The sequence below is a fragment of the Musca domestica genome, unplaced genomic scaffold (genome assembly GCF_030504385.1).
Source record: "Musca domestica strain aabys unplaced genomic scaffold, Musca_domestica.polishedcontigs.V.1.1 34, whole genome shotgun sequence".
Classification (NCBI taxonomy): domain Eukaryota; kingdom Metazoa; phylum Arthropoda; class Insecta; order Diptera; family Muscidae; genus Musca; species Musca domestica.
In genome coordinates this window covers 4,196,802-4,223,264 of record NW_026712313.1, presented here as the reverse complement: position 1 = coordinate 4,223,264, position 26,463 = coordinate 4,196,802, and the positions used below count along the sequence as shown (strand labels likewise).

Below are 26,463 nucleotides of genomic sequence, written 5' to 3'. Positions count from 1 at the left end.
AATTTGGTATTTGAAGTTCGTAATGGATACTACAGCTTAAGACAAGAAATTGTCTGTGCAGGCTCACGTCTTCGTATAGCCCCAAATATCGGTACCTCCCATTATTCACGACATTATTCACTGGAATTGTTTCAAATTTGGTACTTGAATTTCGTAATTCGGATACTACAGCCTATGACAGAAAATCGTCTATGCAGGTCTACGTCTTCGTATAGCCTCCATATAACGGTACCTCCCGATATTCGGTATTTTGATAATTTAAGCAAAATTATTCACCAAAATTGTTTGATATTTGGAGTTCGTATTGGATGGACTACAGTCTAAGACAGAAAAATGTCTGTGCAGGCCCACGTCTTCGTATATCCCCCATATAACGGAACCGCCCTATATTTTGACGATTTTAGCAACATTATTCACCGAAAATGTTTCGAATTTGGTATTTGAAGTTAGTAATGTATACTACAGCCTATGACGGAAAATTTTCCGTGCAGGTCTCCACCTTCGTATAGCCCTCATATAACGGCACCTCCCGATATTCCACGACGTCATATAGACCCTAATATAACGGCTTTATTCGGTATTTTTAAGATTTTAACAGAATTTTTAACGGATTTTATTTTTATCTTTTTTTTTTGAAAATTCGGCCCGGCCGAACTTACAGTTTTTTAATTGTTTAAAAAAAAAAACTAGAGTCTAAAACCGTTATTTCGATAAGGCACATTTTGGCCGTATCAAATGATATATACCCTCTGTGTTGTTACAAATCACTGTTTCGAAAATATTTCCCCCTTTTCGTGTCACGAACAAGGGGATGAACACACACATTTCCCCTTTTTCGGTTGCCACAGAGGGGTGTGAGGTCTATGCAATATTTACAACCCTTAGCAGCGTGTTCGAGAACCTGTAACAAAGAAAGCCGGCAATTATAATAACAAGAACTACAACAACACTAACTGATAACAAGCCACGTCAAAAAAAAACGAGACTATAGAAAATAAGGGAAAACATAAACACAGATGAGGGTGAAAAAACAGCCAAAGCACAAAACGAAAACAGAAAACAGAGAGGAGCGATAACACAAACGATATGGCAAAACGATTACATTTACATTACGACGATAATAAGGGTGGTTGTGGGTCTGGTCTGGATGTTTTCCAAGCATATTGGGATTTGGCAGTTCGGCAGTCCGTTTAGTTAGTTGGTAGTGCGCGAAGGAAAAGGAACCGAAAACACACAGAAATAAACAGCGGAGGAAAGCAAGTGTTGTCGAACAGGAAAAAATTAGGTGTTGTTCTTATCAAATATTGAAAAAAAAAACTGCAATAAAATATTGTATCAAGAGAAAATACTTTTGTGTGTGTGTAGGTGTAAATAAAATTGAGAAAAAAGGAGCATCCTATTGGTTCCTGGAAGAAAACTAATCCCAGTTCACAATAATTTTCTTATTGGACTTTTTTTACACTTGCCCCTTTTTGGTTCCTGCTGGACTTTCTCAACTACCTCTGCCAATGTATGTGTGTATGTATAAGCAAAAAGACGAAAAAGAAGAACAAGCATAGAAAATAGTGAACCCAAAATAGCCGCAAAAAAAAAAGAAACCAAAACCGCGTAACGCCAAAACTAGAAAACCACCCCCGAACCAAAAAAAAAATCGAAAAAAACCGAAATCACAAACGTTTCAATGCAACTCCGCCTGCTCCTACTCCTTCACGTCCACCCTCTCGTTTCATTGCATTCAACTTCTGGAAACTTTTCGTCTGAATGATTATCGTGTTGTTGTTATTCTTCAAATCCATTTGCCTGTACTGTCAACGTCTGGTCCTGCACATTCATGACCGCTGGATAAATCCCAAAAACGTACGCCTCATCAAAGAAGCCGCCGAAGCCAAAGGTTCCAAATTCCTGTTGGACGACTATCGTCAGACGCGCAAAGGCAAGCGACGGCGTCACGCCAGCGGTTCGAGCAATAACTCCAGCAGCCACTTGTCACAGACACCCTCCACGTCCGCCTCCACGGTGCTAAGTTCGTTGGGGTCACGAGCTGAGAATTGTCGTTTTTGTGCCAACACACCACAGGGCTATTGTCGTCATCACTTCCATTTGCAGGAGCTGCAGGTACACAAACGCCAACAACAACAATCGATTTGGTGTCCTCTCGGTGGTGGTGGCCTGCTCACACGCAATGTGGAGTACAAGCAATTGAGGAAAATCAAAAGGGAACTGAAAAGGACACTACATCCGCAGCAACAGCAGCCACATCATCATCAGCAGCCTAATATTCCAAGATCCTCAAATATCTACCACTCAATACCCCTGGACCCGGAGGACTCTGTCTATGAGCACTCGGAGAGTCTAACCAATTCTTCCTCACTACAGGATTCGGGTTATCAAAGTATAGCCCTGACAAATCAAAATTCTTCACCCTCAACACCCCAACAACAATTGTATCAGGAAGTTGAGGAGAAGGAGCCGAGAGAAGAAGCTCTCCAATTACCTGAAATCTCCTCACAATCATCAAAAGAATTTTTAGATTTACCCACACCCAGCGAATCCTTGGTGGAGACCACATATTCATTTGGCTCGTGCCCGGAAACACCACGAACCCCATCACCCACTCCCACGCTGCCAAGGGTAACATCCAATCAGAGTTTTGTGTCCTGCACCAGTTCAACACTTTCCACAAGCTATTTGTGAGGGAAGCCAGAAGAAGGAGAGAGGTGAGTATTCCCAAAAAGAAACACATATTTATCCAGAAATTTTCTAATAACCCCCTATTAAACTTTGATGAACTGAAGGAATAGTAATTGGACTTGGGAACGAAAGACAGGGCTTAATACTCCAAGAAACAAGGAAGAACAAGTAAAAAAGCTGTAAGTTCGGCTGGGCCGAATTTTGAATACCCTGCACCATTTAAAACAAATTTGGCAATTTTCAAAAAAAAAAAAAATAATAATAAACCCGTTAAAAATTCTGTTAAAATATTAAAGCACCAATTGTAGCCGTTATAATAGGGTCTATACGACGACGTGGTCCTGCATAGGCAACTTTTGTCATAAGCCATTACAATATTCAAATGCGAAACTTGAAAAAATAGGTGAATAATGCGCTAAAATCAGCAAAACACCGAATATCGGAAGGTACCGTTATATGGGGGCTATACGAAGACGTGGACCTGCACAGACAATTTTCTGTCGTAGGCTGTAGTATGCGTTACGAGCTTCAAATACCAAATTTGAAACAAAATTCGGTGAATTATGTCACTAAAATCACCAAAGTACCGAATATCGGGAGCTGCCGTTCTATGGGCACTGTACGAAAACGTGGACCGGCACAGACAATTTTCTGTCATAGGCTGTAATATCTTTTACGAACTTCAAACACCAAATTTGACACAATTCCGGTAAATCATTTTGCTTAAATCATCAAAATATCGAATATCGGGAGGTACCGTTATGTGGGGGCTATACGAAGGCGTGAACCTGCACAGACAGTTTTCTGTCTCACGCTGTAGTATCCATTACGAACTTCAAATACCAAATTTGAAACAATTCCGGTGTGTAATTTTGCTTAAATCATCAAAATACGGAATATCGGGAGGTACCGTTATATACAAAGACGTCGACCTGCATATACAATTTTCTCTCTTAGATTGTAGTATCCATTACGAACTTCAAATACCAAATCTGAAACAAATTCGGTGAATTATGTCGCTAAAATCATCATAATACCGAATATCGGGAGGCACCGTTATGTGGGGGTTATACGAAGGCCTGGTCCTGCACAGACAATTTTCTGTCTTAGGCTTTAGTATGCGTTACGAACTTCAAATACCAAATTTGAGACCTACATAGCCCATTTTCAATACCAAAAGTCCTGCAGACATAATATACATTTGACGGCGGTATTTTTTGTGCCAACTTTGCTTTCCAAAATACTCCAGAGAATCTGGAAAATAGACCAGAGAATCTGGAGATTTAGTTGGCCATTGTGCGCTGGAAATGAAGCGAGGATCCTCATTCTGTAACCATTCTTGGGTGGCACGTGTTGAGTGCTGAGTGCGATGGTTGGAATGTCCAAGGTCTTTACTACACCCTCCAGATAATATTCGGCATTTATTCTTATGTTACGGTCGATTAATGCGAGCGGAGAGCGACCATCGACTGTTATGGCGGCCCATACCATCACCATGGCCGGCGCTTGAGTTCTGATGACCAACCGAAGCTGCACATTTTCAGCTGACCTCTTTGGCAAATAAACACGATCATTTTGTTTTTTGTTGTTTACAAACTGCTGGACAATGAATGTTTTCTCATCGGAGAAAACCAAATTCGGCAGTTCACCACTTTCGGCCAACTCGGCGAAGCAACTCTTTAGCTCTTTTGAGTCTGTTTTCTTTGTGTTGCGGTGTAAGTTCTTGGCCTTTTTATACCCTCCACCATACTATGGAGGGTATATTAATTTTGTCATTGTAACTCCTCGAAATACTCATGTCAGACCCAACAAAATATATATACTCTTGATCAGCGTAAAATTCTAAGACGATTTAGCCATGTCCGTCTGTGTGTCTGTCGGTATGTCTGTCCGTCTGTCTGTCTGTTGTAATCACGCTATCTTTCGAACAAATTGAGGTAAAAGGCTAAAATTTTGCACACATGTATATTTTTCCAGTAGGCAGGTTAAGTTCGTAAATGGGCCACGTAGGTCCAAGTTATCATATAGCCCCCATATAACGGTACCTCCCATTATTCGGTATTTTGATGACTTTAGCGACATTTTTACCGGAATTGTTTCAAATTTGGCATTTGAAGTTCGTAATGGATACTGCAGCCTAAGACAGAAAATTATCTGCGCAGGTCCACGTCTTCGTATAGGCCCCATATAACGGTACCCCCGATATTCGGTATTTTGATGATTTTAGCGACATTATTCACCGGAATTGTTTCAAATTTGGTATTTGAAGTTCGTAATGGATACTACATCCTAAGTCAAAAAATGAGCCATGTAGGTCCACGTCTTCGTATAGCCCCCATATACCGTACCCCCCCCCCCCCCCCGATATTCGGTATTTTGATGATTTTAGCGACATTATTTACCGGGATTGTTTCAAATTTCGCATGTGAAGTTCGTAATAGATAATAGAGCCTATGACAGAAAATTGTATGTGCAGGTCCACGTCTTCGTGTAGCCCCCATATAACGGTACCCCCGATATTCGGTATTTTGATGATTTTAGCGACAATATTCACCGGAATTGTTTCAAATTTGGTATTTAAAGTTCGTAATAGATACTGCAGCATAAAACAGAAAATGGGCCATGTAGGTCCACGTCTTCATATAGCCCCCATATACCGTACCCCCCGATTTTCGGTATTTTGATGATTTTAGAGACATTATTTACCGGGATTGTTTCAAATTTCACATGTCTTCACATGTAATGGATACTTCAGCCCATGCCAGAAAATTGTCTGTGCAGGTCCACGTCTTCGTATAGCCCCCATATAACGGTACCCCCCATATTCGGTATTTTGATGATTATAGCTACATTATAAACAGATTTTTCTTCAAGTTTCGCATTTAAATATTGTAATAACTTATGACAAAAGTTGCCTATGCAGGTCCACGTCGCCGTATAGTCATTCGGTATTTTTAAGATTTTAACAGAATTTTTAACGGATTTTATTTTATTTTTTTTTTTTTTTTTGAAATTGCCAAATTTGTACCATATGGTGGAGGGTATTAAAAGTTCGGCCCGGCCGAACTAACAGCTTTTTTACTTGTTGGAATTTCAATGGCTTTAAACCGAGCTCATTTTTCAATATTTGCGAATGGAATATTGCGATATATTCAGCTCACGGGCCATTTTTCGGCCACTGCGACGCGGGTTTCGATCAAGTCGCTTCTTTACTTTTCGATCAAGTTGTTTTCATTTCCGCTGATGTTGCTGTTTTTTCCGTCCACTTCCTTGACGTCGGCCTACGCTCCCAGTATCACGATAACGAGCGATGGTACAGGACACAAAAGATTTATTCACATTTAAATGCTGGAGTGCTCTATCGTTAGCCACTTGTGGTTTTCCAGTCAAATTTAAAGAAATCACCCTATCCCGCTTGAATTCCATCCCGAATAACTTTTTTCTGGAAAATTCTCACCAAAATGCTTTTGAACGCTTGTAAACAATATAATGAGCTATCACTGGAATATATGTAACAGCTGTTGGACGAGTGACTTAGAAATGACAGCAGTCTGAAGATGGTTGCAGTTTTTCTATCTCACCCCGTATGTTGGCTTGGCGCCCAATCAATAATTTACATATCCTAGGCCTTGGAAATTTAATTAATTTCTCTCATCTCAAAGAATTTTTCCTTTTTTCCTTGAAATTAATTATTTACAAAATGCTTGTCCTGCTTTTCCTATTCTCAATTTGTCAAATGGAAATTGCAGCGGCATTTGGTTTCAATGGAAATTCCTTTCGTTTGTTATGCCACCACACACACCCACACACACTGCAGGCTTTATTTATCTGGTGCACAATGTGTTCCAATTCGAGGCCATAAAAATTACACAAACAAATGCAAAAAAAAATGAAAACATCCCATAACTTTGTTGTATTTTCCACTTTTTTTCTTCTTCCATTTAAGGTTGGCCAGCAGACAAAGAGTGGAACACAAAAGCTCTGCCAAATCGAGGACAACGGCCTCCATATGGTCACCAACAAGTAGAACAACAGAAATAGTTGGCAAGTGAAAGTGTTCTAATTGATGACACTTGCAATTGCAGGCACCGAAGGATACTTGAGGTAAAGAGTCTAACAACAGCAACAACAATAGGGGGAGAATAGACAACCAACCAGCCAGCCAGCCAGCTGGAGTGACAACAAACCTAGATTTTCAATCAATCTTGGAAATTGTAATACGAAAAAACGGAAGCAATTATTTCGAGAAGTAGTTGTTTGGACAAAGGAAAAAAGAGAAGAAAAGAAGCTCTTCAATACAACCAGGACGATAGCAAAACAAAACAATTGAATTACCACTTGGAAATCAAACAAACAAGCTAACAACAACAACAATGACATCAAGCGATAGCAGCAGTAGCGGCAGTGGCAGTGGCAGCCCCTCCAGCACAGCCACATCGCCCAGTACCTCACCGCGCCAGCGTAAACGTTCAGTCCGTAGCCACAATAGTTCCACAACGAATGCCAGCAAACGTCCCAGTAGCAGTACCAGCAACCACAACCACGACAACAACAACTGTAGCAACAACAAAAAACTCGCCATACCTCTGGAACATGGTTGTGAAGACAATTGGACCTGGAGCCGAAGGCATCGCTCCAAAGAGATTGTGTTGAGTGGTGAAAATGATCGCACCGTACATTTTCATCCGAATTGGAGTAAAGGCACCGCTGGAGTTCAGGGCGAACGGCCACTCAACAATGGCCGTTTCTATTGGGAACTACATGTCTCGAAGAGAATATTCGGCACCAGCATTATGTTCGGCATTGGCACTCGAAAGGCCCGCCTCCATGCCAATTCATTTCGTAATATTTTGGGAGAAAATGAACACGGCTGGGGTCTGTCGCACAAGGGCGTATTGTGGCACAAGGGCGTGGCGTTGATGTACACGGATCGCTTTAAAGAGAATCAACCCACAGTGGTGGGTATTCTGTTCGATGGCATTGCGGGCACGTTGACGTACTACAAGGATGGTGAATGTTTGGGTGTGGCATATCGTGGATTGTATGCGGTGAGTAGAGGGGGGAGAGGGGATTAAAAAAACGGGGGAGTAGAGGAAAATTTCTCAGGAGGAGAAAATGGCGAGCTGAAGAATCAGAGAGGAGCTAGTGAAGCCCCAGGCAAACTAGGGAACCATCTGGTGATCTAGGAAACCAACTGGTGAGCTAGGACACCATCTGGTGAGCTAGGAAACCAACAGGTGAGCCATTGAACCAACTGGTGAGCTAGCCAAAAGTAGAAAGCTGTTCAACCAACCTCTGATCTAGTCAATCTACTTTTGACTAGTGAGCCACTGGAGAACTGAGTGAGCCACTGGTGAACTGAGTGAGCCACTGGTGAACTAGGGAACCACTGGTGAACTGAGTGAGCCACTGGTGAACCTGTGAGCCACTGGTGAACTTGTGAGCCACTGGTGAACTTGTGAGCCACTTGTGAACTGGTGAACCACTCGTGAAGTATTGAGCCATTGGTGAACTAGTAGGCCACTGGTGACCTAGTGAGCCACTGGTGAACTAATGAGCCACTGGTGAACTAGTGAGCCACTGGTGAACTAGTGAGCCACCGGTGAACTTGTGAGCCACTGGTGAACTAGTGAGCCACTGATGAACTTGTGAGACACTGTTGAACTAGCGAGCCACTGGTGAACTAGCGAGCCTCTGCTGAACTTGTGAGCCACAGGTGAACTTTTGAGCCACTGCTGAACTTTTGAGCCACTGATGAACTTGTGAGCCACTGGTGAACTAGTGAGCCACTGGTGAACTCGTGAGCCACTGGTGAACTAGTGAGCCACTGGTGAACTCGTGAGCCACTGGTGAACTCGTGAGCCACTGGTGAACTAGTGAGCCACTGGTGAACTCGTGAGCCACTGGTGAACTAGTGAGCCACTGGTGAACTTGTGAGCCACTGGTGAACTTTTGAGCCACTGATGAATTTGTGAGCCACGTGTGAACTAGCGAGCCCTACTGAACTTGTGAGCCACTGGTGAACTAGAGAGCCACTGGTGAACTTGTGAGCCACTGGTGAACTAGTGAGCCACTGGTGAACTTGTAAGCCACTGGTGAAGTTGTGAGCTACTGGTGAACTAGAGAGCCACTGATGAACTTGTGAGCCACTGGTTAACTAGAGAGCCACTGATGAACTTGTGAGCCACTGGTGAACTAGTGAGCCACTGGTGAACTAGTGAGCCACTGGTGAACTTTTGAGCCACTGGTGAACTAGTGAGCCACTGGTGAAGTATTGAGCCAATGGGGAACTAGTGAGTCACTGGCGAACTAGTGAGTCACTGGTGAACTAGTGAGCCACTGGTGAACTTGTGATCCACTGGTGAACTTGTGAGCCACTGGTGAACTAGTGAGCCACTGGTGAACTTATGAGCCACTAGTGAACTAGTGAGCCACTGGTGAACTCGTGAGCCACTGGTGAACTCGTGAGCCACTGGTGAACTAGTGAGCCACTGGTGAACTCGTGAGCCACTGGTGAACTAGTGAGCCACTGGTGAACTATTGAGCCACTGGTGAACTTGCGATCCTCTGCTGAACTTGTGAACCACTGGTGAGCTAGCGAGCCACTGCTGAACTTGTGAGCCACTGGTGAACTTTTAAGCCACTGGTGAAGTTGTGAGCCACTGGTGAATTTGTGAGCCACTGGTGAACTTGTGAGCCATTGGTGAATTTGTGAGCCATTGGTGAACTTGTCACTGGCTAGCCACCCAAAAAGAGTTCGAGAGCTCACTTCATAATAACTCTTAATAAGGAAAAAGCTTGTGATTTATTGGGAATTTTTGTAGACTTGAGACATACTCTAATAACGATTTTCTCTCCTATCCTTCTCTTATTACAGATCAAAGAACCTCTCTACCCGATAGTTTGTTCCACGGCGGCGAAAACCGAAATGACACTGAAAAATACACGTAGCGACATAGGCCAACTACAGGATCGATGTCGAGCCGAGGTTTTGAAACACATTCGACAACGGGAGGATTTGAACAAATTAAAGCTACCCTCGATTATTACGAATTATTTGGGTGAAACCTTCTATGACTTGCGAACGCTGCGTCAGGTGGATAACTATGATATGTTATTTGATTTTTAGACACAAATATAGGGACGCAAACCAAAGCGGAACCACCAGGGGGATAACAAATGAAACTAAATGGCCAACCGGCATTCGAGTTAAGTATTTTCTCTCATTTGTGTTAGCAACAATTACTTTAACTAGAAACTAGAAAAGCCAACAAAGCTTTCAAACAAACAAATTTGATATAACCGTGAAGCTTGCAGTGCCATACTAGCATAAATAACTCAAAAAAAAAAGTATTAGAAGAGTTTTCCAAAAAAAAAGAAAAATAGATTTATAACAAATAACTATTTTGTCATACTGTTTATAGGCATCCAGATCAGATGTTAAGGAGCTTTTAGCCATTAGCGTTGAAAAGAAATTCCTATCTTTTTTTTCTCTTCTTTTCAAATTTAAATATTGTAAAATTTTCGTAATTCTTAAAAACAAAGTTCTAGTCATTTATTTACTTTTCGAAATGTAAGAAAAAATTAATAAACTTCTAGTCAAATGATTTCAAATTAAAGCAAGATCAACAAAAAAAGACAGGCCAAGTTGGTGCAATAATGTGATATAAGTTTTAATTTTTTTGTACATTTTATTATTTTTATATTTTTTTTTTTATAAATTTTGTTGTTGTTTTGTATGTATTCTGTTTATATTGATGTTTATTTTTTTTTAATTGTTCATTTTTCTTTTAAGTAATTCAAAATATTTAGAATAATACTGCCAATAGGTGAGCTAGTGAGCCCTTTGATGATCTGTGAACCACTGGTGAGCTGGTGAAGCCCTGGGCAACTAGTCAACCAACTAGTGAGGTAGTGTACCCTCGGTGAACTAGTGAACCAAATGGAAAGCGAGTGTGCCACAAGTAAACCTCTGGTGAGCTAGTGAACCTCTGGTAAGCTAGTGAACGTCTGGTGAGCCAGTGAACTTTTGGTGGGCCAGTGAACCTCTGGTGAACTAGCGAATCTCTAGTAAGCTAGTGAACCTCTGGTGAGCTGGTGAACCTCTTGTGAGACAGTGGAACTATGGTGAGCTATTGAACCTCTTATGAGCTTCTGGTGAGCTAGTGATCCTCTGGTGAACTAGTGAACCTCCTGTGAATTAGTGAACCTATGGTGAATTAGTGAACCTCTGGTGAGCTAGTGAATATTTGGTGAGCTAGTGAACCTCTGGTGAGCCAGTGAACTTTTGGTGGGCCAGTGAACCTCTGGTGAACTAGCGAACCTCTGGTGAACTAGCGAACCTCTGGTGAACAAGTTAACCTATGGTGAACTAGTGAACTTCTGGTGAGCTAGTGAACCTCTGGTGAATTAGTGAATCTCTGGTGAGCTAGTGAACCTCTGGTGAGCTAGTGAACCTCTGGTAAGCTAGAGAACGTCTGGTGAACTAGTGAACCTCTGGTGAGCTTGGAACCTCTGGTGAGCTAGTAAACCTCTGGTGCCTAGTGAACCTCTGGTGAACTAGTGAATCTCTAGTGAGCTAGTGAACCTCTGGTGAACTAGTGAATCTCTAGTAAGCTAGTGAAACTCTGGTGAGCTAGTGAACCTCTTGTGAGACAGTGCAACTCTAGTGAGCTATTGAACCTCTTATGAGCTTCTGGTGAGCTAGTGATGCTCTGGTGAACTAGTGAATCTCCTGTGAATTAGTGAACCTCTGGTGAATTAGTGAACCTCTGGTGAGCTAGTGAACATCAGGTGAGCTAGTGAACCTCTGGTGAGCTAGTGAAGATCTGGTGAGCTGGTGAACCTCTGGTGAGCTGGTAAACCTCTGGTGAGCTAGTGAACTTCTGGTGAACTAGTAAAGCTCTGGTGAACTAGTGAACCTCTGGTGAACTAGTGAACCTCTGGTGAACTAGTGAACCTCTGGTGAACTAGTGAACCTCTGGTGAACTAGTGAACCTCTGGTGAACTGGTGAACCTCTGGTGAGCTAGTGAACTTGTGAACTAGTAAAGCTCTGGTGAACTAGTGAACCTCTGGTGAACTAGTGAACCTCTGGTGAACTAGTGAACCTCTGGTGAGCTAGTGAACCTCTGGTGAACTAGTGAACCTCTGGTGAACTAGTGAACCTCTGGTGAACTAGTGAATCTCTGGTGAACTAGTAAACCTCTGGTGAACTAGTGAACCTCTGGTGGGCTAGTGAATCTCTTGTGAACTCTGGGAAACCTCTGGTGAATTAATGAACCTCTGATGAGTTAGTGAATCTCTGGTGAGCTAGTGAACCTCTGGTGATCTAGTGAACCTCTGTTGGGCTAGAGAATCTCTGGTGAACTCTGAGGAGCCTCTGGTGAGCTAGTGAACATCAGGTGAGGTAGTGAACATCTCTTGAGCTAGTGAACCTCTGGTGGGTAGTGAACATCTGGTGGGCTAGTGAATCTCTGGGGAACCTCTGGTGAAGTAGTGAACCTCTGATGAGCTAGTGAACCTCTGGTGAGCTAGGGAACCTCTATAAACTAGTGAACCTCTGGTGAACTTGTAAACCTATGGTGTGCTAGTGAAACTCTGGTGATCAAATAAACCTCTTGTGAATTAGTTAACCTCTGGTGAACTAATGAACCTCTGGTGAACTAGTGAAACTCGGGTAAGCTATTGAACCTCTTGTGAGCTCCTGGTGAGCTAGGGAACCTCTGGTGAGGATGAAATGTATCATATTATGCTACGTCCATCTTAAACTACGGATATCTAGTTTTGTGGAAATTTTTACATTGTTCGAACTTAAAATTTGAAACACATTCCACATTTCTTCAAATGATCTCAATCAGGTTCCATCCTGTAAATTTTCTTCTTCAATTATTTAATTTCTTACCTAGTTTTTTTTTTACAATTATTATATAATTATTATAATTTCTATTCTTCTCCTCTTCACTTTATTTTTTGCTATTGTAAATTATGTCAGCACGACGAAAAGATGAGTGAATTCTAGTCAGTGTTTTGTTTTAACAAAACGCATAACTTTTAAGTAGATCAATAATAATAATAATATTAATAACAAAATTAAACTATGTATTTTAATATTCTTTAGGATTTAAAAGAACAACAAAATAATAATAAAATGTAATCATAATATTTATTTGTATTTAATTGACTATGCATATTGAGAAATTTTTGTGTAAACAAATAGTTGTTAAATAAAAAAACAAATAATAATAAACTCTTATCGATGTAATAAACTCAAAACAAAATACATATATTATTTCAATAAAAAATATAAATAAAAAACTATTTTATTTTTAAGAAGTAAAAAAGTTGTATGTTCAGCCCTGCCGAACTTTGAATACCCTTCACAATTTGGGACAAATTTGGCAATTTTCAAAAAAAAAACGCTAAAAATTTTATAAAAATCTTAAAAATACCGAATGTAGCCGTTATATTAGGGTCTATACGAAAACGTGGACCTGCATAGGCAAATTTTGTCATAATCCACTACAATATTCAGATGCGAAACTTGAAAAAAAGATCGGTGAATAATGTCGCTAAAATCATCAAAATACCGAAAATCGAGAGGTACCGTTATATGGGGGCTATACGAAGACGTGAACCTGCACAGACAATTTTCTTTCATAGGCTGCAGTCCATCCATTACGAACTTCAAATGTCAAATTTGAAACAATTCCAGTGAATAATGTCGCAAAAATCATCAAAATACCGAAAATCGGGAGGTGCCGTTATATGGTGGCTATGCGAAGACGTGAACCTGCACAGACAATTTTCTGTCATAGGCTGTAGTATCCATTACGAATTTCAAATACCAAATTTGAAACAATTCCTGTGATTAATGTCGCTAAAATCATCAGAATACTAAATATCGGGAGGCGCCGTTATTTTGGGGGCTATACGAAGACGTGGACCTCCACAGATAATTTTCTGTCATAGGCTATAGTATCCATTACGAACTTCTAACACCAAATTTGGAACAATTCCGGTGAATAATGTCGTTTAAATTACCAAAATATGGAAAATAAGGAAGTACAGTTATATCGGGGCTATACGAAGACGTGGACCTCCACAGATAATTTTCTGTCATAGGCTATAGTATCCATTACGAACTTCTAACACCAATTTGAAACATTTCCGGTGAATAATGTCGCTAAAATCATCAAAATACCGAATATCGGGAGGAGCCGTTATATGGGGCTATACAAGGGCGTGGACCTACATGGCCAATTTCCAAAAGTCCTGCAGACAGAATATACATTAATAAAATTTTATCAACCTACTTCATTTCGTTTGGAAGCTCTGGTGAGCTAGTGAACGTCTGGTGTGCTAGAATAGATATTGAATTTTATGCTGATCCAGAATATAAAGGGTGAGATGAAAAAACTGTAACCAATTTCAGACTGCTGTCATTTCTAAGCCACTCGTCCGACAGCAGTTAAAATTATCCCAGTGACAGCTCATTTCATTGTTTACAAGCGTACCAAAGCATTTTGTTGAGAATTTTCCAGAAAGAAAGTTATTCGTGATGGAATTCAAGCGTGGTAGTGTGATTTCTTTATATTTGGCTGGAAAACCACAAGTGGCTATCGTTAGAGCACTCCAGCATTTAAATGTAAATAAATCTTTTGTGTCTCGTACCATCGCTCGTTACTGTGATACTGGTAGCGTAGCTCGACGTCAAAGAAGTGGACAGAAGAAATTAGCAACACCAGCAGAAATGGTTCAAAAAATGAAGAAGCGACTTGATCGAAAACCGCATCGCAGTGGCCGATATGAGCTGAACATATCGCAATATTTCATTCGGCAAATATTGAAAAATGAGCTCGGAGTAAAGCCATTGAAATTCCAAAAAGTGCAAGAACTTACACCGCAACAGAAACAGAACAGAAAATAGACTCAAAAGAGCTAAAGAGTTGCCTCGCTTCGACGAAAGTGGTGAACTGCCGAATTTGGTTTTCTCCGATGAGAAAACATTCGTTGTCCAGCAGTTTTTAAACAAACAAAATGATCGTGTTTACTTGCCAAATAGGTCAGCTGATAATGCGCACCTTCGGTTGGCCACCAGAACTCACACAGCGCCGGCCATGGTGATGGTGTGGACTGTCATAGCAGCCGATGGTCGCTCTCTGCACGTATTAACCGACCGTGGCATCAGAATAAATGCCGAATATTATCGTGAAAATATTCTGGAGGGTGTATTAAAGCTTTGGGCCCGCAAACATTTTGGCCGAAGACCTTGGACATTCCAATAGGACTCAGCACCATCACACTCAGCACGCGCCACCCAAGAATGGTTACAAAATGAGGTTTCTCGCTTCATCGCTGCGACGGTTTCATTGGCAAAACTTTTGAAGACAATAATTCGTGTGACGGTTTCATTGGCCGTCTGAAGGCCATAATTCGTGCCAAAGGTGGCCAATTCGAAGAAATCTAAACTTATTCTAAAATTATAATACAATTTCCGACATTTTTTGCTTTCATCCAACTAAAATTTAAAAAAAAAATGTAAAAGATATGGCGTTTGACTTTGTTGCAGTTTTTTATCTTACCCTGTACATGGCCCATTTTCAATACCAAAAGTCCTGCAGACATAATATACATTTGTGTAAAATTTTATCAACCTACTTCTGCTATTTCCGACATTTTTTGCTTTCATCCAAATAAAATTAAGAAAAAAATGGAAAAATTATGGAGTTTGACTTTGTTGCGGTTTTTTTACCTCACCCTGTACATGACCCATTTTCAATACCAAAAATCCTGCAAACATAATATACATTTGAGTAAAATTTTATCAACCTACTTCATTTCGTTCGGGAGCTAGAGTGATTTTCACACACGGATGGAGAAACGGACATCGCTAAATCGACATAGAATTTTATGCTGATCCAGAATATATATTTTTTGTGGGGTCTAAAATGTATATTTCGATGTGTTATAAACGGAGTGACAAACTTAATATAGCCTTCATACTATGGTGGAGGATATAAAAAAAATTCCAAAATGAGGTGTTATACAAATTTATTTAATGAGGTGGGAATAATTGACCACTTTTTGTAGCGATTTAAATGGATAATCGGCGCAAGATAAGCTGTATTAGCAATAGGCCAAAAATAATAACAAATACATACCCTCCTCTTGCCTAGGAATGCCGTCTGCAATACTCTGTCGTCCATGTCGACTTTTAATTGGACAAACATTTATTGCCACTAGTTTGGCCATTAAGAGATACTCATTTCAATTGATGTCTGTTAAAAATATAAGTTTTTATTTCTTATATTTAAATAAAAAAAAACTAAAGTATATAAATAAAAAAATTAAAAAATAAAATATAAAAATATTGTTTGTATAGCACGGTTAACTTAGAGACTAATAGGAGGTATAATTCGATGAAATAAAGCAATTAAATAATGCCAAAATTGCATTGCAAGTTTTATAAATTAAAAATAAAATAAAAAATTGAGACTAATTAATGAGGCATATCAAAACAAATATGATACGTATTAGAATCTCCTGGCATCCCTTACAACTCATCCGCCAAATGGTGAATATTTTGCAAATGATCTCCGTAATCGGTGGCCTCACTGCCCACAAATGTATCGTAGTTATTGAGAATTTCCAAATACGACAAACGATCATCGTGATCCTCATCGGTGGCGGCAAACAAATGATCCACCTCGTCGGTGGCAACCACATCGTTGCTGGGCACAATCCAACTTAGCACCTCATTGCCGGACAACACACCATCACTGTTGCTATCGTAATCCTTGTCGAAATGTTCCTTCTCGGTGATCAACCATTCCTTGTCATGATGATCGGCCGTCTCGCCGACATATTCTTTGAAATCGATTTTGCCATCACCATTTGTATCCTTGTCGCGCATTGTGTGTTCCAGCACCAGTGGCAACATTTGTGGATGCTCTTCGGGATTTTGGAAGAGTACAAATTCCTCGGGATTTAACATACCATCATGATTTAGATCGGCTGCCTGGAACATTTCCTTATCGTCCTTGATCATTTTCTGCTCCTCGTCATAGCTATCGAAATCGATGAGCTCCTTTTTGTAGTTTTCATCTTCCATGGCATAGACATCCTGCAAATACTCCTTCCATGTCACCTGATTGTCATTGTCCTGATCGATTTCTTCGAAACGATCGGCTGCCTCTTCTTCGGCCAGTTTCCTAGACGTTGGCAAAAACAAGAATGGAAATTGAAGGGGAAATTTTGTTAATGTCCGTTCTTTGGGATTTTGAAAAATTGCAGCTGCTTTTAATTTGATGGGATTCCAATTTGATGAGTGAGATTTTGTTATGTTTTCTTGAGTGTTATGAGCTTGACCAATTTTTATCTTTTTCCAATATTTTTTAATTTTTAAAGAATTTGAATGGTTTCCAATTTAGATTTGTTTTGATTCAATATTGCAAATTTTTCATTGTAGCACTAACTTTTTGAAAAACTAAAGGAGGACTTCTTTAAGAAGACCTGAAGGTTTTAAAAGTCCTGGGTGAGATGTTTTTATAGACGGCAGGGAGGAGGTCTTAGCATAAAAGGCCTTGCAAATCTCCTCACAGAAGATCTGTAGGAGGCATTCTCATAGACGACCATAAAGAGGACTTCTCATAAAAAATCTAGAAAGAGGTCCTATCATAGAAGACCTGGACGAGGTTTTCTCATAGAAGACCTGGACGAGGTCTTCTCATAGAAGACCTGGACGAGGTCTTCTCATAAAAACCCTGGAGGAGGTCATCTCATAAAAGACCTTATAGAAGACCTGGAGTAGATCTTCTCAAAGAAGACTTCTTTTAGAAGACCTGGCGGAGGTGCTTAAAGGGGATGCTTTTTAAAGAGGACCTGCAGGAGGTCTTCTCATAGAAGGCCTAAAAGAAGTCTTCTTATAGAAGACTTAAAGGAAGTCTTTTCGCAGAAGACTTGATTGAAGTCTTATTGTAGAAGACCTGGAGGAGATCTTCTTATAGAAGAGGAAGTCTTTTTGTAGAAGACCTAGAGGATGTTCTTTAAGAAGATTCTTCTTATAGAGAACATTCAGGAGGTCTTCTTGTAGAAGGCTTAGAGTATGTCCTTCGTACAGAAGACCTGGGGTAGGACTTCTCATAAAAAAACCTAGCGAGCCTTTTTATAGAAGATCTAAAAAAGTTCTTCCTATACAATACCTAGCAGTTTTCTTATAAAAGATTAAGTATTCCTCTAAAAGTCCTGGTAAATCTTTCTCTGAGCGATCTAGAGGTCTGCTTATAAATCACCTGCCGGAAAACTTTTCTTAAAAAAATCTGGAGCAGTTTCTATTAAATACCTGAAGAAGGTTCTCATAAAGAAGACCTTAAATTTTGCCGAATAGAAAGCCTTGGGGTTTTAGAATAAAGAACGTGGATGTCCTCTTAAGAAGACATGTATGACCTCGTAAAAAGTCCTGGAGGACTTCCACTTATGTTTCTCTCTGAATCTTCTTCTATAAGGCCTAGTGAGTATTTTTTGGACGATCTAGAGGTCTGCTTATAAATCGCCTGGGGAAAACTTTTCTTAAAAGACCTGTAGGAGTTTTTATTAAATACCTGTTGGATCTCCTCAAAAGCCCTGGAGGTCTCCCACTTACACTTCTCTGCCTATCAGTTGCCCTTTGGATAAGATGCGAGCGACTCTAGCTTTGATAATGACTCGTAGATGATGCTTAACGTCTTTCAGCCTCTTTTCTACGCGAAAGAGCTCTCCCGTGGTTATGGAAAGTGCAACATTCAGGGGCTATTAATTCTCAAGAATCTCCCAAGAACAACAATTAAAAAAGCTGCTAAATTTGGGGGGGGGGGGGGGCGAATTTTTTATACCCTCGAAAATACCGCTCAAATGGGGACTATACGAAGACGTGGTCCTGTATAAGTAATTCGTGTCATAAGCTGTAGTAACGGTTCCGAACTTTTTATACGAAATATGAAACAATTCCCGTGAATAATGTCGCAAAAATCATGAAAATACCTAATATCTGGGGTATCGTTATATAGGCGCCATACTAAAACGTGGACCTATTTAGACAATTCTCTTCTATGGGGTAAATTACTCAGAAGGAACGCCTTGTATGGATTTTAAAACAATTCCATTGAAAATGTTGACTTAAATCTTAAAAAATCCGAATATTGGAGGCTACCATTCTATAGGGACTCTACGATGTCGTGGACATACATAGGTAAGTCTCTAGACCTATATAGATAATTCTCTTCAGCCAACTCCATTGAAAAATGTGACTAAAATCATCAAAATACCGAATAATTGGGGGTATGGGGGATATACGATATCGTGGACCTGTGTAGACTATTCTCTTTCAGGGGGTAAAGTACTCACAAAGAACCCCGTGTGTAGAATTTCAGATAATTCCATTGAAAAATTTGGCTAAAATCATTAAAATACCGAATATGGGGGCTGTACCATATCGGGGACCGATGTAGCCCATCTTCGAACTTGACCTGCTTGCAGACAAAAGACATATCTGTGTAAAATTTAGCTTTCTATCTTAATTCGTATTGACTGCAGCATGATTCTCATAGAATGATGGATGTTATAATAAAAACAGACCACGACTTTATGGATCCAATTACCCCGATAACGAAATAACCTCTAGAAATCTGAAATCTTATCTGCTATGCTCCTCCTCAACTACACGAGAATTCACAAGTATTTTGTGGATGGACATGGTTCCCCAGAATCTTGTATTTTCCGGGAGATACCAAACAAGATCTCCCAAAGAAATTCCGTGCTGTGTTACTTATAATAACAGTTAATGACTTTTGTGCCACACTGCATACGTATTCCAAACAAAATCGAATTCAGAATAAATTAAAACGAAATTCCCGCCTAAAACATAAGGCATGAAATATATCGTTTACAATTTCAAACGGTTCACTGATCATTAACATCTCTTGGTAACACGTATCACACCAATACTGGCTATTTTGCAAAATACCAACAAATTCAAATGAACTTCAAACAGTTGCGAAGAACAACAAAAATAAAATGATGCGAAGCATAAACAAAAACAACAATTGGATATAAACAACTTCTTCAGAATCTCAAGAATCTTTAAAGGTGTTTGACCTTTTGCTTACTTTCTTGGCTGGTTGGCTAGCTGGCTGGCCGACCATTGCCAATCAGCAAATTGAAATGTTAATAGAATATGTTAATGTCTGGTGTGTGTTTGTTAAGAAAATAACGCACTCACACACACACTCAGGCACACAACACCCTAGCCAAATACAAGCTGCTGCAAATGTTATGCTAGAGCATGATTGCCGCAAGAAATAAAAAATAAATAAATGTTTTTAATAAGCTTGCATAAGCCCTAGGGATGATGTTCGGTCATTCAATAAATTTGCTGGTGATGACAAAAAAAAACATTCTTCAAAGCATTATTAGAGCACAAACATAATAACTCACTTAAAAGACCTTAAAATCCATGCTTTCAGCTCGTGCCGTTCAATGTACTCATCATTGTTCAAATCCATAAGGCGTATCAGGATGGCCAAACGTTTTTTCGACTCTTCCGGTGATAGGGTGTCGAATTCTTGGGCCTCTTTGACATTGCCTGGGAAGAAATAAAAAACCATGATTAAAAATATATATATTTTTACAAAAAAAAAAACCAAACGTACCTATAATGGCCTCATGATCGAACTCCACATTGTGTTCACCATTCTCATGATGATGGGCATCGCGGGCCTGATAGACACCATCCTTTATACGCTCCTTACTTGTGTGTTTTTCATGTTTGTGGGGTGCAATGCCCGCATAGGCTGGCATGGTACTGACCATTAAAACGAAGGCTGTGCAACACAGCACCAGACAAAATTTGGACATGTTTTTCGTTTGATGTTTGTAATGGGTTTTCCGCCAATCTGGGTTAATAAATGCGTGTAAATGTTCCCTTCAAACCACTTGAAATAAATTGTTGTTTTGTTTGTCTGGGAGGGTGTGTGTTTTTTACAATTTGCTGCGTATTGTTGGCACTTGACTCAAAGGCAGGCTGGCTGGCTGGCAGGCAGACAGACGATCAGGCAGGCAATGTGTTTTATATCTGTTTTTGATATAATAAAAATTATTGAAATACTTGTTGTTTTTTTCTGTTTTCTTTGTTTGCACAGTTGCTGTTTGGTTATAGTTTGGCCTTATTTTGGGATGACGTGAAGAAGCACTATTGGTTTTTTAGTTTTGATGTCATGAAAATGAATTATTAGGTTGTGCACGCGTCAGCCACAATTTTCTTCTCGGTGTTCTCTATATTTGCGTTTGTATTTTGTACCGGTATTCTCACTATTCTTGACGTCGGTACGATGTTGACCACAAGACCTATGCTGGCCGACTGAAATGAAAATGTTTTGAAAAGAACAACACATTAATGAAATGAAAACAGTCAATGAATTCTTCTCTCAAAATCGGGGCAAGAGTGTGTGTGTGTCGTATTGGGGATGGAAATAGTTTTAAGGTACCATTTCTTTCAGGTAAGTTCTGAAGTATTTCCACGGAAACGTCACATTATATTAAAGGTCACGTCCTCTTTTATAGATTATGTGGCATTTTTATAAATGAGTGGCAAAATCTACTTATGAAAGAGAGGATGGTCTTCATATGTAGGACCTTGAAGTCTTCGTTTAAAGGTCCTGGTCATCTTCTTATAAGGATCACAGAAAATTTCATTTGAAGGACTTGAAAATGATTTGAAAGTGTTCTTATAGAAAATCTGGGGGACTTCTTTTAAGTAACGAGAGGTCTTCTTATAGAGGACTTTCAGATCATTTTATGCAAAATTGAGGTCTTTTAGGAAACCTGGAGGTCTTCCTATAGAGGCCCTGAAAGTCGTTTTACAAATAATCAGAAAGTGCTTTAAAAGATCCGGACCTGAAAATCTTTTTATTGAGGACTTGGAAGCATTCTTATTGAGAATCTGGTAGATTTCTTGAATATGGTAGGGCCTTGATGTCTTTTTGTAGAGGACTTTCAGGTCATCTTATGTAAATACGAGGTCTTTCAGAAAACCTGGAGATCAGAAAGTTCTTTAGAAGGAACGGAGTTTCCTATAGGAAACATGAAAGAAGATCTGAGGTCTTCTTATAAATGAATTTGAAGTCTTTTTTAAGGAAGACCTGGCGGGTTTTGTTTAAATTCTGTAACTGGAACTGTAGGCCTTTTAATGTAGAAACTCTTTTTCAGTATCTGGGGGACTTCTTTCGAAACACCTGAAGCTTTTCTTATAGAAAACGTGGAGATCTTCATGTGAGTCAATTTATATTCCCTTACGGAGAACCTTTCTACATAGGACATATAGGTTTACTTATTGAGGACTTCAAGTACTTTTTATACAATATTTGAGACACTTCCGGAGGTCTTCTCGTAGAGGACCTGAAGGTCTTTTCATAATAAACCTGAAGGACTTCGTTTGGAGGATCCTGGAAGGCTTTTTACAGAAGATGTGTGGAATGGAGGTCTTATGGGAGACATGAGTTCTTCATTTTCATGGGGGTTTAGTAGAAGGTGTGGACGTCTTTGTATGCTGAGCATAAAATTCTATGTCGAATTAGCGATGTCTGTTCGTCTGTCCGTCTGTGGAAATCACTCTAGCTTCCGAACGAATTGAAGTAGATTGATAAAATTTTGCTCAAATGTATGTTATGTCTGCAGGACTTTTGGTATTGAAAATGTAGGTCCACGTTTTGTTATAGCCCCTTTATAACGGTACCTTCCGATATTCGGTATTTTGATGATTTTAGCAAATTTATTCACCGGAATTGTTTCAAATTTGGTGTTTGAAGTTCGTAATGGATACTACAGCCTAAGACAGAAAATTGTGAAGGTCGACGTCTTCGTATAGCCCCCATATAACGGTACCTCCCGATATTTGGTATTTTAATGATTTTAGGGACAATTTTCACCAGAATTCTTTCAAATTTGGTATTTGAAGTTCGTAATGGATAGTACAGCCTAAGACAGAAAATTGTCTGTGCAGGTCCATGTTTTCGTATAGCCCTCATATAACGGCGCCTCCCGATATTCGGTATCTTGATTTTATCGACATTATAACCGATTTTTTTTAAATTTCGCAGTTTTTTCAATTTCGAATATTGTAAGAGCTTATGACAAATGTTACCAACGCAGGTTCATGTCATCGTATAGATCCTAATATAATAGCTACATTCAGTATTTAAAAGATTTTAACAGAATTTTTAACGGATTTTATTGTTTTTGAGTATTGCCAAATTCGTTCTAAATGGTGGAGGCCCGGCCCGGCCAAACTTACAGCTTTTTTACTTGTTTAAATCTACAAAGAGGTCTTCTTAAGGAGGACTTGAGAGTCTACTTATAGAAGACATGGAGGTCTTATAAAGGAACTGTAGGCCTTTTAATGTAGAAACTCTTTTTGAGTATCTGGGGGATTTCTTTTAAAAGACCCGAAGGTTTCATTATAGAAAACGTGGAGATCTTCTTATAGAATGCCTGGAGGTCTTTTTAATAGAATACATGTGAGTCAACTTATATTCTCTTACGGAGAACCTTTCTACATAGGACATATAGGTTTACTTATTGAGGACTTCAAGTACTTTTTGTACAATATCTGAGACACATCCGGAGGTCTTCTCGTAAAGGACCTACAGGTCGACTAATAGAATAACTATATGTCTTCTTATAGAGGACCTGAATGTCTTTTCATAATAAACCTGAAAGACTTCGTTTGAAGAATCTTGAGGACTTTTTATAAAGGACTCGGGGACCTTCTTATAGAGGACCGGGAGGTCTTCTTAAAGAGAACCTGGAGGTTTTCTCATAGAGGACATGGAGGTCTTATTGGAGGGGACCGGGAGGTTTTCTTTGCGAGGACCTAGTGATGTTCTCAGACATTTCAGAGGTCTTCTCATAGTAGAACCTGGAGGTTTTCTTATAGAGAACCTGAAGATTTTCTCATAGTGGACCTGGTATTCTTCTTATAGAGGACCGGGAAGGCTTCTTAAAGTGACCAGCTTAAAGGCGACCAGAATGTATTAATAGCGGGGTCCTATTTGTCTTCTTATAGAGGACTTGACCTGAAAGACTTCATTCGGAGGTTCTTGGAGATTTTGCATGTAGGACCTGGGGTCTTCTTAAAAAGGAGCGGGTGCCTTTTTAATACAGAACCGAGAGGTCTTCTTGGAGAGGACCAGGTGTTCTTCCAGGTCTTTAAAAGACCTGGGAGTCTTCTTAAATAGGTCCGGAGGGCTTCTTCTGTAGCTCTGAAGATCTATAGGTCTTCATGGAAAGCACCTTTAGATCTGGTTGTGGAGAACTGGTGGTATTTTTATATGTTACCTGGGATGCTTTTTACAGAAGACGTGTGGAATATTTGTAGAGCATCTGGGGGACTTCTTATAGGAACATTGAGGTATTCATTTTCATGAAGTAGAGGTTGTGGACATCTTTATTGTGAGGCTTTCAATTGGTGATTTGAAGGAAAACCTTAAATAGAAAACCTTCTAGACAATGAACTTGTATCGGTTCTCCACAGATACACGAAATTCAGTAGTTTCTCTGTGGACAGAAGACCTACAATATAACATCTAGACATAGAAGATCTTTACTAAGCCCTCTGTACATAGAAGACCTTCATTAAGTCTCCTATAAATTCCCAATTTCTCTTATAGATAGAAGAGATAGAAGACCAATAATCCTCAATAAGCCCATTGCCATTACAATACTATCTATGGATCGAGCCCCTCAATAGATTTTTCTGAAATAGAAGCTCTTCAGTAGATTTTCTTAAATATGAGACCTACAATAAGTATTCTCTAAATTGAATACCTTCAATAGGTCTTACACACTAAGAAAATTATCTATAGGTCTTTGGTAAATATGACTTTTGGTGACCTACATCGGTAAGGGTTCTTTGGAAGGTAAATTAAAACTTTTTAAATGTCCTCTTTAGACTGATAGGGCCACAAAATCCTTCAATCACTAAAAAAAAAAAACTCAAACGCCATCTACAGGTCTATATGGATAGAAGGCCATGTAGGACAACTATAAATAGAAAACACCTTCCTTTATGTTTTTTTATTGTTTGGAACTTTCTATCTGCAGGTCTCCCATTGACCATTCTATATATAGAAGGTTTCTTTCTTATCTCCTGAGGATCGGTGGAGTATTCAAACGTAAGACCTTCACAGTTAAAGATATACAAAGATATGTAATTTTCTGTGCTGAAAATTACCCAGCTAAATATGTTATAGTACCAAAAAAATTGTTCCATCCCCACCGAAAATGTGTGTGTGTACATATTTGTATAAGTTTGAGTGAATATTTGGAAGCTGTATTGAATTGTTTTGTTTATTTTTTGTTTATATTATTATGGTTCTCTTGTATCGTTCGTTCATTCGTTTTTCTTTTATCCACGTCATGTCTTTGGCAGTCGCGTGCGTGCGTGTTCATTTCTTTTGGTTGTTAAAAATTGATCTGAATATCGTTTACATCATTACGTTTGATGATGCCAAAGGCAAATGTGTGAACTTAATTGACCTTTGTCGAGTTCTCTGCCTCACTCACTCTCTTCATTAGTATGTTAATGAGGTGGTTATCCGATAAATTAAGAGAAAGATCCGTCAGATGATTTGACTGAATTAGTTGTAGATAAAATTAAAAAAGTCAAAACAAATATCTAAAATCAGTCGGTGATGTACAAAATCTCCAAATTGTCGTGGACTTAGCCGAAACATTTCGAGCCTCCAGGAAGATTTATAAATTTTAGATCATTTTTTTTTTTTTGATGCCAGTGGCTTTTTGAATTCCAGAATTCCAAGTCCATATTAAAATTATCCTAGATTCCATCGAAAATCCTATCGACTGATAAGGTATATTTTCATACCGGTAGCTAGGTCAAGAATCTAAATTGTTCCATCTGTGTGGTCGGAAAACGCAAGTTTTTGTTAAGAAGTCTCTCAATACGAATAATGGTCCAACGGTGTTAGATGACCTTGCTACTCAAAAATGAGTTTGGAACCACAGCTATAGTTAATGGTCAAAATTGAATGGTATTAATCTGGACATTTACTTTCAACAAGAATGCGTGCCACACATGTAACGAAACTATTTCCTCTATACGGGAAAGAGTCCCGGACGAATCATCTCTCAAAATTGCCACCGAGATCTAGTGATTTAAAACCTTCCTACTTTTTTCTTTGTGGTAAAAAAAATGCACCATAACATAATCCATCTCGCCAAAGTAATTTTCAGCACCAGACATATTATTAATAGATTTGAGGAGCTACATGCAGGTTGATTGAATTTTTTACCAGATATGCTGCGTTGCCGGCCTCTATGACTATCACTAATCCTTACGCAGACCGAAAGTCTTGCATTTAGTCACATTCTTCCTGGGGAACATCAAAACTGCACAAAACTCATTTTATATCCCGACATACATTTCCAAAATATTGTACTTTCTCAAAATTATCACGCCACAAAATATTGCCCAAACAAAGCAACCATTTCCCCGAATTTGTTGTTCACCAACAATTGCGGCGGAAGGCAAAAAAATGTTTCCTTCCATATGTTTTATGAAAAACTTACCTTTTCCCGCTCGGAAATCTTTAAATTTAATTTATCGTCTATTAAGGCAATGCACTTTTCTAGAAATTGCCAGAACTAGAAGGATTTTTATTCAAAAAACTTAAATTTTTATATTATTTCTTTTTTAACAACAACATAACACTAACAGAGGTGGA

At 39.4% G+C, this 26,463-nt stretch overlaps 3 protein-coding genes across 4 annotated transcripts; 2 read left to right on the top strand and 1 right to left on the bottom strand.

The window, feature by feature from the left end:
* Positions 1-1,093: 1,093 nt before the first annotated feature.
* Positions 1,094-6,891, top strand: LOC101900505 (uncharacterized). 2 transcript variants are annotated; one of them, XR_891626.3, is made up of 3 exons: positions 1,094-2,717; positions 6,638-6,714; positions 6,777-6,891. XR_891626.3 is itself a non-coding variant. In XM_005186381.4 (2 exons), exon 1 carries the CDS (start codon positions 1,762-1,764, stop codon positions 2,692-2,694), a length of 933 nt encoding a protein of 310 aa, XP_005186438.2. In that variant the 5' UTR covers positions 1,094-1,761; the 3' UTR covers positions 2,695-2,717; positions 6,638-6,777. The 2 variants fall into 2 exon arrangements, 1 of the variants encoding a protein (XP_005186438.2); XM_005186381.4 differs by having other exon boundaries at positions 6,638-6,777.
* Positions 6,892-7,047: 156 nt separating this feature from the next.
* LOC109611599 (SPRY domain-containing SOCS box protein 3) lies at positions 7,048-10,310 on the top strand. The gene is made up of 2 exons (XM_020037783.2): positions 7,048-7,739; positions 9,569-10,310. The coding sequence occupies exons 1-2, from the start codon at positions 7,065-7,067 to the stop codon at positions 9,818-9,820; spliced, it is 927 nt and encodes a 308-aa protein (XP_019893342.2). The 5' UTR covers positions 7,048-7,064; the 3' UTR covers positions 9,821-10,310.
* A 5,930-nt stretch (positions 10,311-16,240) lies between these two features.
* On the bottom strand, positions 16,241-26,328 carry LOC101898152 (reticulocalbin-2). Its single transcript, XM_005186368.4, has 4 exons — positions 26,309-26,328; positions 20,377-21,083; positions 20,162-20,309; positions 16,241-16,902 (listed from the first exon to the last, which is right to left on the bottom strand). Exons 2-4 carry the CDS (start codon positions 20,579-20,581, stop codon positions 16,245-16,247), a joined length of 1,011 nt encoding a protein of 336 aa, XP_005186425.1. The 5' UTR covers positions 20,582-21,083; positions 26,309-26,328; the 3' UTR covers positions 16,241-16,244.
* Between the last annotated feature and the right edge of the window lie 135 nt (positions 26,329-26,463).

Coding starts and splice junctions, on each gene's coding strand:
- LOC101900505 (XM_005186381.4), top strand. CDS start 1,762: ATGATTATCGTGTTGTTGTTATTCTTCAAATCCATTTGCCTGTACTGT.
- LOC109611599 (XM_020037783.2), top strand. CDS start 7,065: ATGACATCAAGCGATAGCAGCAGTAGCGGCAGTGGCAGTGGCAGCCCC. Junction 7,740..9,568: donor CATATCGTGGATTGTATGCG/GTGAGTAGAGGG, acceptor CTCTTATTACAG/ATCAAAGAACCTCTCTACCC.
- LOC101898152 (XM_005186368.4), bottom strand. CDS start 20,581: ATGTCCAAATTTTGTCTGGTGCTGTGTTGCACAGCCTTCGTTTTAATG. Junction 20,310..20,376: donor CGATCATGAGGCCATTATAG/GTACGTTTGGTT, acceptor ATTTCTTCCCAG/GCAATGTCAAAGAGGCCCAA. Junction 16,903..20,161: donor TGGATTTTAAGGTCTTTTAA/GTGAGTTATTAT, acceptor GCCAACGTCTAG/GAAACTGGCCGAAGAAGAGG.